We start from the raw sequence: 11,803 nt of genomic DNA, 5'->3' as shown, positions 1-11,803 counted from the left end.
TTTTTCAGGATTCATTCAGGAAATAAACGAAAATGAAGAACATACGATGGAAAGAGGGTAAACGCTGCCTAAGACGGAATAGTCCAGAGAAACTTTTCAGCACTAAAAGTGCATGAAGTATGTACGCTAAAAAAATACGCTTAAAAAAAACGCCGGATATAACTATGGATACTTAATAGCACTTAGAAGGTCCCATGTCCAACTACAAATTCCTAGTAGCAATTTAAATTTCTTACTCTTATTATGCATTATTTCTCTATTCATCATATTTCAAAAGTGTCACGAGTTTTTTTAGGGGCGGAGAGTTGTAAGCTACGCAGAACAAAACACTGAGAACATAATATACTTTTTCTAGGATTACCGTAGTATTCCGATGTTTCTATTACTTCATCGAGGACACGGTAATCCATCATAAGTGATAGCCGTTAGGCTATACTTGTAAATCTTTGCTTTTCGAAGTAAAATCATTGAAGGTTCTTGAATCTGCATTAGTTCTGATACTATTTCTTGATTTCTGATATATATATATATATATATATATATATATTCTGATTGATAATGTTATTTCTGATTTCTGATATTTTCGGTATACTTATACTTATAAAGTTCCAAAACAGCACATCCCTGCAGAAGAAAACCTCTCACATCGAATATTTTTCAAAATATTATTCATAAAAATAACACTCTCACTATAAATATAAATTTGTGTATTTATTTATTTTCTACTAAAACTTCTTCTTCCTAATATGTACAGGCTCTAATTTATAAATTTATTGCTAATTTATTAGTACTACTGTCTAGTATACACAATAACTTATAATATCAACCAGTGAAGCTTATCGTGCCTTAAAATCAGTAGCACTTAACACAACCCGTTTTTAATCACATACATATATAGACAAGAGGAACGCACAGGAACGGAGAATACAAGAAAAAATGGATCATCGAACGAACAATCCCAAAAAGACCTATCCTTGCCAAATCTTGACTCAAGAGCCAATCAATGAATACCAGTACAATCAGGTTCATGGACAAAAGTCAGCGTTTCAATCTTTCTGAGGAAAAATTTTTGCGAAATTCCTACAGCCCAGCAAGATCGAGTTGAGTGGAATTCGTGGAAACATACTTGAGAATCTGTAGTAGCCTATGCAATGCGACTGAGTCCCAATGCGAAATCACATTATCACATTTCATTGTCTCTCCATTGACTGATTCATTCCTCAGAGGAGATTTAGCCAAGGTCCTGAAGAGGATGAAATTTGCATCAGATGAGTAAATACAACTGCCTAACGCGATTAAGCTTTTGAAGAAAGAATATGGGTATTACATTCAGCTACTATTATTATTATTGTTACTAATATTATTATAATTACTAGATGTACATGCAATTACAGTTACAACTACATTTCTGAAAGTCAGTTTCTGTATTAGGAGTTCCGCAAAGTCGTGTCGTTCTTCTGACAAGCAGTCCTTCTAATATTTCTCAACTTTATTACCACTTTCCTTACCAATAATTCAATATTCTTACGAAGTAAAGAGATTTGTAATTCCTAACGCCAATGTTCAATTTGCGGTGGACTTTTTACCAATGGGCAGCCTGCTGCGGCAACGCAGATTTATTCGTTCCTCTGTAGTCGGTAATAGGGGTCGGAACACCCGAGAATAGAATGTTATCCATTACGAAAAGAGTTATGGGAACAAAAATGAAATCACGCAGGTGGTTTCTGTTCCAAAACACAGAGTACAAGTAAAGAGGAAGATAAAAAGAGTGTTTGATGGACAAAAATTCGAATAGTGTCTCAATTAGGCAGAATTTGTCAAATCTTTAACAATAGCTTCAAACGATTGACAATGCATTAATATATTGTAAAGCACAGGGAAATTCGCTGGGAAATAACAAAAGCTTCCGCCTACAAATTCTGAGAAAAATTTAACCACTTTTCATGAAGTATTCCTCGGGTCGATGAAGTACAAAAGTGCCCGAGAATAGAAGAAAAGTACTGCCAGATAAGAGAGAGAGAAAAAAAAGAGGACAAAACTATGGCAAAGAGCGAAGAAAAAAAACTTACAGCAACATGATTAAACTGCGTAACGTTGCGTCCATACACGAGCCATTTTGTCGAATTCTTCTCGATTCTCTCTATACTGTTTAGCAATGGAAGGGACAAGCGGTTCATCTGCAATCATGAATCTGCGTTTACGGGGAAAAAAATCGAATGACGCCTGCTCACCTGGATTACAACTAAACATTAGTGAGGTTAACGCCATCAGCACTGTTTTGATCGACATCGATGGATTCCATTTGTCATTTAGAATGTCAATGCATACCTGTATTATCATGAGTGAATGAATCATATGGCTTGCAAAGTGCCCACAAAACACTTTTTTTTTGCAAAGATTTTTTTTTGTTTGATTCCGTAACCTTCTGCAGGTTTTGAGTAACGTCATCAACGATGAGAGCAACGTATGAGAACGAGGAGCGGCCTGATCTGCGCTGATGAATGGAAGGATTTTGACGACGCGCCAGCGACCGTGTACATTCAGTTTCATGCGTAAGCGTAGACAATTTGGTTTCATCAGGTTATCTCCTCTGAGACAGCATGGCGAAAAAAACGACATAGTAAAAGAAGCAGTGAAGACGTTTTCTTAACGGCCACGCAGGTAATTGTGCATGCATCGACTTTGACGAATCCCCTAGCATTTTCCTCAGTTTCATTCGTCGGTTCTAGCAGTTCCTTTGGCATTTACCTCAATCTCATTCGAAGCTGTTTACGACAGAGATGACTCATCAATACGGTGTAACGCCTGACTCGCGCTGACAAAAACTGCACAGAAAACGCATATTATCGTCTTACAAAGTTAAGGTAATAAATTTGTAAGATTGAGGTAATGGATATGTTATGATGGTTGGAAGGAGCACACCATGCATCTTCCAAAGGTATGGATCTCAGTCAAATTTTAGAGTCGTTTAGTGTTTAAAAAAAATTATGATACAGAAAGTGAGATAACGTTGAACACTGTGTCATAGATATCGTTACTCTCATAGATATCGTGAAATGTCCACCTAATTGATGCTAATAAGTCCTCATTAATAAATAGCACCTCTACGTTATGTAGGTAACTGCGAATTCAAAAAAAGACATACATCTCCTTGCGCGTTCACATTGCAGTGATATATCCTTGTGAGAAACTCGACCTAGAAGAAGAAGCTTGAGAAAAAAATTAATATTTAAAAAAAGAAAGGAGGAAATATAGTGCATCAAACCTTTGGTGGTGTCTTCGGATAGCTCAAAGTGACATGTATATTGCAAAAAAAGGTACCGCCTTCATACACGGTTCCAGGCGGACCTTCTAGTACTGCCGTCCATAAGAACAGATCATCACCCTGAAGTATAGAAACTGAACAACAATTTCTCGAGTCAAATCCTAATTAGCGTCACTAACCTTAGGAGAAGCATAACATCCTACAGGTGCTTCTGTTTGAAGAGCAATTTCTTCATTTAATAATCTAGTAATAATTTCTGTCCGATCATCTCGTCCTATATCCGAGCGTTTAGCTGCTCGCTGGCTATGCAACACACCAATTTTGCGTCGTAGAACACGCCGAACCTTAAAAGATAAACTGGAAAACGGTGTCATACACCATTTCATGTTAAATTAAGAAAAAAGGCTTGCTTACAGGGGTTGGTGGGCGCGGTGAAGTACGAGGAGGCGAAACTGGTGCTGCAGTGCTGGGGCTAGTATTATTGTCAACATGAGAGCTGTTAGAAGAGTGTGCTGCATCTAGATCCACAGATAGCATAGGAATGACTCGACCACTGGCGATCACGCCGTGCTCACCTCTGATACCTGTACAAGAACAAATCGTAACCAAAGCTAGGATTTTATGACCGAACTATAACTATTCGCTTACGAAAGTAATGTCGCTAACCTTGCCCAGGTTGAACAGTGCGTGCAGCAGAGTCATCGACAAACCGTAATATGGAAGCAGCTGCTTGTATCGCGTCGGTAGTTGTTCGCATAATCGAATAGAGTGACGGTCTTGAACTATTTGATCGGGACATTCAAAAATAAAATCTGCAACGATCCACTATTTTGTAATTGAAGAAAAAAAGTAAAATCCAGAATCTGGTTCGAGCAGTTCCTTTCACCCCTGAAGGGATTAAGAGAACCGCTTAGCACTAAGCGTTACATGATTAATGAACTCTTCACTTCAAAAAATAAATAAATAAAAAGTACTACCTGGATGAGTCAGAATCTGTGTAATACTCTAAGAAAAAGCCCAAATAGAAAAAGATATTCTGTTTAAAAGAGAGAAAACTTGAAAAAAAAAATGAAAAATGCAGAGGCACGATTATTAAACGGGATTGAAACTCTGAAAACCTGACCAGTAAGCAAAATGGTCTTCCCCTAGAAAAAAACAGCTCTTTTCCAGTTCGAAGACTACCTCAGAGCTGTTGTATATCGCTTTGATAAGCCAATTACAAAGCCAAAATCCCATTAACAAAACCTACCCCCAGCCTCACTTAATATAAATGAGTACTGTTATTCACAAAATAATTAATGACGAGAAATTTTTCAGGTTGCACAAAATATTTGGACAAAGATATAACGATTCGAAACACACCGAAGCTCACACAAAACAAAAAGAATTGCAGCAATTATAGGATGTTGCAAACTGATACTCGGAACAATTTATTCACGACATTTCTCAGATTCCGTTCGTCTATGACATCTGCAAAATTTCGTATCAAAATCCTCCAATACTAGCAACGATAGAAGCTTCCATCCTAACAAAAATTTCATCCGAGATTTCGAATTTTCATTCCCAAAATGAGCAACGTAATCTTATTATATCTGCACGAGAATAGAAGTATTTGCGAAAGACTATTTAGGAAATGCAATCGAAATGAAGTAATACGCCAAGGTGCAAAAATATACTCGGTATGCGACCACATACAATTTATTTAAGTCAACTTAACATTGACAGAATTGGCCAAGATGAGCTGTTTAAATCACAAAAAGCACTGTATTGGCAAAATTTGTTCACCCATTAATCTGTTACCACAAATCACAATTAATTTCGCTGTTATGCTTACTTTAAAATGTCGAGGGATAAAAAAAATGCTAAAGCACCATTTAACTTATCATTTCATATTCCAAGGGTTTGCGAGAACACGAATGTAGAATTCCTGGACACCGCATTCTATGACATCATTATTAAACTCCATCAAAATGCAAATCTCCGCATGCTCGAATCTCCGATTTCAAATCCCAAACATTTTCGTTGAAAGACCGGCAATATCTTACATTCTATCATTATAACCGCAATCTATGGAATCTAAAGCTCAAAAATGAACATTTTGCAAGGCGCACGTGCAGTGCAGCTGTAGGAAGAAAAATACTTTGATATTAAAAAGAATTAATAATAAAAACAATTTAAAAAATAAATATAGGAAAACAAACGCAACGAATTCATGTTGACTCATATCAAACCTTCCATGACTTCACTTTTCATATCTTTTTTTTTCTTCAAAATGCTACTCCAATGTTTCTCGACGTCACTATGTATCGAAGCGGTTCTAACCCATCTCTTGATATAAGGCCAATCTATACGTAAGAATAGCTTTATCAATAGTAAGACATGCAGAAATACTTCACGAATATCATGACCAAACACCACTGGACGGAGAACTTAAGCATACGGCGTACAGCAGTTTTTGCGCATATATTAAAATCGACTTAGTGTTAGACGAGACTACAGCATGACAAAATCGGTAAAGAAATAAACAAGTGAAGCTAGATGAATGAGAAACAACTAGATGTAGATTCTCAATGAACCGTTATAAAAACTCTTGTATTTCTCGGAAGATGAAGGGAAAGTTGAAGTGTTGTGTACAGGGAAGTTTGCCGAATATAACATTATGAATAAATAAGTATAAAAAAAGGTTCAAAAGGAATGAAGAACAGCACTAATTGGTGAAAAGAAAAGGCGTCCATCGATGACAAAACAAAATCATATACATCTTCTTGTGTAAGCAAAAATACGTATAAAAAAAGGTACAAAAACAGAGTGGGCCCGAAGAGGAGGAATTTGAAAAATAACAACACCTCGTACCATACACTAACGACAAACACACAGCGGATATGCTTCCGACTCTCTCCAGAAGAGCAAAGTACTAACCGATAACACACATGTTACACAGTCAGTACAAGAGATTAATTCCTGCACGTATGTCAGCAGTGAAACGGCAAGGTGCGCTCTAGCTCCTCTACTTGCAGCAATTACCCTTCTGTGCCTGTTGTGGCTGATTCATGTCAACTGTACCACTTGGTTCTCCGGCTGGGGGACCGATTGGTAGCTTCTTCGCAATAGCCATAAAAATATCGTTCACATTCATCGATGTCTGAACTCATAACATAGAAATACAACCGAAAAACGGAAATGAATGAAGAAAATAGGAACTCTTAGAAAGCACAACAAGAAAATCATAACCTTTGCTGAAGTTTCCATAAAGAGCAGAGCGTTGTCTTCTGCATAGGCCTGAGCTTCCTCATACTCAACAGTTCGCTGAAAAATTTGTCATATAACGCGTGTGGCACATTTCGCAATTGTTTTCTACTGAAGAACAACAGTGAGGAAAATAAAAGGAAACATATGCCCTAGAAATCTTACGCCTGCATGGAAATCTTCTAAAGATTTATAAAAAGGCAGGGTTAGCTCTGGAAAGTTATACCGCTTTTTTGAGAATGCAACAGAACACTTCCCATTCAATAAAAATTACTTCAAAAAAGTTTCCAACCTATTCATTAACCTTTTATCAAAGCGTAGATCTTGAACAAAGCAAACAAAAGTGAAATTTAGAATTTAATGATGGAAGCTTTCCTTGCTATGCTAAAATGTTAAATACATAAGGTTGCAAAAATCTGAAGACTGAAGACCTGAACAAAAAAGCAGCTTTTCGCATTATCAGAAGTTGTAAAAGGAGTAATTGAAACAAAAAAAATGATGCACCGCTTTCTTTGCAAAGAGAATAAAACAAAACCTCCTCAAAAACCTCTTTCTACAGAAAATCACCGCTAACAACGTTACACATTAAAAAAAAACACGTGAATACCTCCAAAAAATGACGTGAATACCTCCAATGACGTGAGATTTGGAGGCCAATATTTGCGAACTTAGATATTACTAGAATTTTAGATGAAAATCTTTTACCGAAATTACCAGTAATAAAAAAGCAGTATTGAGTGACCTGCTGTTTTAGCTTGTCATTACCTACCATTTCATATCTGCTAAGTAAAAATCACCGGTGCAAAGAATACGATATAACATCTTCTCAACCAAAAATAAACTACACAAACTAGTCAACTGGTTCCTTTAAAAAGCGTCAAGTATTTGTAATAAATTGATGAACTAATCTTTTGAGATATGCTAGTAAATATGCTTGTTACCTAGAAACACCAAATGACTAGCGTGTCACCTCAAGCTCGGACAAAAGCGCCTTATCGTGCAGGAAATCGAAATAGCGATGCCCTTCCAATGGCAGCACCGCATGTCACAATGAAAAACTAAACAGCATACCCTATTAGCCATATCGGCCTTGTTACCCGCTAGAGCCATAACAATATTTGGAGACGCTTGTCGTTGAAGTTCTTTCACCCAATTCTTAGCTTTTTGGAAAGATTCCTGAAAGAAGGAATGATGAGCCATGCAATTTAGAAGTTGAAAAACTCGAGAAAAAACTGTAACTATCTAGAAATAGAAGCAAACGCGATTTCACAGGAGTAATGGACTTTGAATCACCTGATTTGTAATGTCGTACACTACAATTGCAGCCTGAGCACCTCTATAGTACATAGGAGCCAGCGAATGGTACCGTTCTTGACCTGCTGTGTCCCAGATTTCAAACTTTACCGTAGCATCATCTAGGCAAACCTAAAAGAGGAATCTTTGGTACGGACTTATAGTGATATGTGGAAATTTTGCGTGCAAAAACGGGATATAATTCAGTAGTGTTTTGCGGAATTAACCAACATTTCAAGGCCTTCCATAATTCATCCACAACACCATCCCATGCAGTAATTTTACGATTTAACTATCACAGCAATAATAATCAGCAGCAGAGAGGAAAATGTAGTTCGGGGTGGGGGAAAGAGAGCATTCACCGGCGCCCAAAACTTTTCTTGAAGTCTTCCTTTTTTTCTCTTCGTAGCTGACACGTCATAGATCCTCTAAGACTTATGCTTACGTTTTAGACTCCCGACTGATTCAGTTCATTGAAGGAAATGTGCAATCCGCACAAATTGATCGTTCAAAGTAACCGGTTTTGCGTGCAAAACGATTTGTATCTGACTCCTGATAAAAAGACGACATCAACACCATTCTAAATACCTGGTGCACCATTTTCATACAAAAACAACCACATATAAACGATGTATGTACAATTTAATAGCGCTCTCCTAAAATATTACGGAAACCAAGCCGAGCGCCAGGTTCGAGGCTCCTCAAGTTGCGAACGCAAATTAGTTGACCAACAAAGAAGACAAAACTTTGCCATTTCGCTTCGCATATCTCCTTTATTAGCATGTCGAACATAAACGTGAATTACCGGTGATGATTAAGGTTTATGGGGCCTCCATTCCCATTGATACAGTTTTAATAAACCCCTTCACGTACGCAATAGGTGGGTCACGAAGAAATTTATCTCTAGATATTTTTTACGCTAGTGAACTGTAATTCACCAACGTGACTACTGTGGAGTTTTGCAATTCTAGTGGATTTTATCTAACAAGTATCTTTAACCATTAATATATTAGTTAGATCATTCACAAACCATTTTTTCTTAAAATTAAAAATCGATTATGACTAAAGAGGAGTAATTAAATTTCGCACCTAAGCTTACTGCATGAAACTAAAACAATGTTTGCCTGAGAATTTGCATTGCTGAAAGTTCTCAACTTTCTACGGCTCCATCCTCCAAGTCTAGCATCCAGCTAAATGAAAATTATCCGCGCAATTCCTGTCACTATAGTTTCGGTCAATTTTTAGATTGAAGCTCTCGCGCTCCTTAACTCCTTACGTTGCGATAACAAAAAAAAAAAGAAGGGAAATAAATTAGAGCGGTCTAGAGCTTTGTTTTCAAAAGAATGCTTCCCTGCAGTAAAAACACCCAATTAAAACAAAGCGGCACAAAATTCCTCCTCCCTAACTATAGCAGCAACTGTTCATTTAAGGAAAAAACATTTTGAATTTGCATATTTCGACCAGAAACAACGGAAAGCTATCCGTAGCAGGCTGAGTGAACGGCGCAAAAGGGTAACGAAAGGTCAGTGAACTTCGAGGACAAGGGGCTTACCGTCTGGGTTAAAAATGCAGCTCCAATCGTTGACTCTTGATATTCGTGAAATTGACCTTTGACAAAACGCAGCACCAGTGATGACTTCCCTGAGAGACAGAATTGTAAAAGTAACAATAATTAATCGGACTAACGACAGAAATTAAATATCAAAGAATGTAACGGCTACACTGATTGGTTTTTTTAAAGGATAAGCGGTTTAAGTCATAAGTCATGACTAAAGATATACACTAGAAAAAAAAACTAAGAAATGAAAAGCTATTACTAGTCATAAACAAAAATAAAATAAAAGGCAAGTGTTCTTAAGTTACTAAGATAAAAAACTAAGATAGAGGGTCCAGAAATAAGGGCGCCACTGAGTGCGCCCTCCCAACTACTTTTCCCCTGAACGCGTACTACGCAACCCAAACAAAGCCAAGAAACAAATACCGAAAAGTAAAAAGGTGTAGTCTCAAGAAACGTAAGATCCTTCTAGTGACTTTTTCTAATTTTTCTAACTTTCTTTTTCTAACCATAAAGATTGTTCTAGAAGTTTCTCGAAAAAAAAAACAATAACTTACCAACTGCACTCTCGCCTAGCAGCACGAGTTTGAACTGACAGGTCTTATTAGCACCACCCGCACGAGGAGCAGGTGCAGATCGGTTCGCCATACCACTATAAACACAGAGATTTTCTTATCAAATCCATAGTTCAGTGAAATCACGCAGAAATAAACAGTTCCACGTCGCACGCGAAATGTGGACCTCACAAATCCTCCTAGCAAAAGAATAAAGAAAGATGTAGGAGAGGGACTTCACGTAGATGTGCAGGAAAGTCAACATAACCAGTAACCCGTTTGTTTTCGAAAAACACTCACAGACCAAACCAGAAACAAGCAACCCCCGGTGATGACACAGAAATCGAGCTCTATTTGCCTGCGTATCCGCGACAACCTCCGTCTTCGCTGAGTATTAGCCGCGCCTTTTCCAAATTATCAATCCGATCCAATCGGGACCCTAGCGCAGCGACTTTGAGATATTTTCGACTACTTTGTGGTTTGGTTTTGTTTGTGTTTGTGGTTGTTTCTTTCGTTGTTTTATCTGTCTTGACGATGTGAATGTCGTTTTTATTTTGTTTTCGTCCGAATTTCTGCTGAATAGTTTAACACTACGAGTTTCTTGGAGATCAGCAAGAAATCTGCATCATATTTCTTTTGCTTCTTAGAAAGTTAAATTATCATATAATTATATTTATTTGATTGCTTATAGTACGCTATGGAACATAAAACAATTGAAATAGATGCGCTACATTCGGTGTTTATTTAAATGCACCCTTCAAATATTTCTTGACGTTTTTCTTCATTTTATGTTGTTTTATTTACGTTTAGCCGAGGCCTAAAGAAGCGATCACTGCAAATTTTTACGTATTAATTATTTGGGACGACCTTCGGTTTGCCACTGAGTTATATGGTGGCTATTTCGAGGCTGATTTTATTTTTACTTTTGTGATTTTCTTCCGACACCGATTTCGGCTATATCCTGTTTCTAAGGCTTGTTATCAGTTACGGTTACTTCTAAGGTTGCTAGTTATGATATTACTTGAAAACTGTGTGAGATATTACAAAACAGGATGAAATACGATACGGTATAGCCATATGTACGTCTGGAAACGCACGCGTTACATATTTTCATATTTGGCGGCAAATTTTGCAGGAAGGAGAAGTGATTCAATATTTTTCTACTCGATTTCACTGGAATTGCTTTTCGCTTTCTCTTCATTTCTGGAACACCAGCTCCTTCGTACCGTATCGTATTTGTTTGACGTATTTTATATGAACAGTTGTTTGAAGCTGCACCTCGATTAATTTTACGTCAATGGAATTCACTTTTATATTTTTTAACTCAAAAACACCATTATCCTACAGTACTACCTATCCATTTTTCGAATTTGTTTCAGAGAAGTTCGCTTTGTGTAATTTAAAATTAGCGGGGAAATGGAAGACGTAGGATTTACCTTTAACCTTTCGTTTGCTTTTCGTCCTCGGTCTCCTCAGATCGTTAATGAAGTAGGATGGTTCGAAACGAGATAGTACTAAAGTAAACGTATATTAATATAAAGTATGAGTATATAATATAAGTATAGGTATATAATAACAAGTATAAGCACATAATATAATAAGTGTACGCCTTCAGAGTGAGAATGCGCAATTGCTACGCATAATTAACGCAAGGAATCACGGATACGCTGTAGAACGCAGCTGAAGGTGTTCTACTTGTGGTTATGACGAAAAAAGCAAAAAAAAAAATGACATTGAAAAGAAAATAAAATATATGACCGGATGACATCAACATTTTCCAACAGACTAAGACTTTATGAATGGACATTACTTATGTTTACCCGGATGACCGCGTTGCGCTTTCGATTGGACCAAGGTGGAGAATGTGTCAGGTAGAGAAAATGTGTGAGT

At 37.2% G+C, this 11,803-nt stretch overlaps 2 protein-coding genes across 3 annotated transcripts; both read right to left on the bottom strand.

The window, feature by feature from the left end:
- Positions 1-1,038: 1,038 nt before the first annotated feature.
- Positions 1,039-4,064, bottom strand: RB195_004274 (uncharacterized protein; the record flags this gene model as incomplete). Of its 2 annotated transcripts, XM_064181664.1 has the most annotated exons (10): positions 1,039-1,051; positions 1,127-1,243; positions 2,070-2,084; positions 2,147-2,177; positions 2,232-2,328; positions 3,146-3,196; positions 3,266-3,385; positions 3,445-3,609; positions 3,680-3,849; positions 3,932-4,022. In XM_064181664.1, 10 exons carry the CDS (start codon positions 4,020-4,022, stop codon positions 1,039-1,041), a joined length of 870 nt encoding a protein of 289 aa, XP_064033304.1. The 2 variants fall into 2 exon arrangements, with proteins under 2 accessions (XP_064033304.1, XP_013303557.2); XM_013448103.2 differs by lacking the exons at positions 1,039-1,051; positions 1,127-1,243 and having other exon boundaries at positions 2,080-2,177; positions 3,932-4,064.
- Positions 4,065-6,272: 2,208 nt separating this feature from the next.
- RB195_004273 (uncharacterized protein) lies at positions 6,273-10,007 on the bottom strand (the record flags this gene model as incomplete). The annotated part of the gene is made up of 6 exons (XM_064181651.1): positions 6,273-6,407; positions 6,497-6,571; positions 7,583-7,687; positions 7,805-7,936; positions 9,357-9,445; positions 9,917-10,007. 6 exons carry the CDS (start codon positions 10,005-10,007, stop codon positions 6,273-6,275), a joined length of 627 nt encoding a protein of 208 aa, XP_064033303.1.
- Between the last annotated feature and the right edge of the window lie 1,796 nt (positions 10,008-11,803).

Source organism: Necator americanus, chromosome I, assembly GCF_031761385.1.
Source record: "Necator americanus strain Aroian chromosome I, whole genome shotgun sequence".
NCBI classification, from domain to species: Eukaryota; Metazoa; Nematoda; class Chromadorea; order Rhabditida; family Ancylostomatidae; genus Necator; species Necator americanus.
Note: the sequence above shows the minus strand (reverse complement) of the source record. Positions and strands in the feature narration are given on the sequence as shown.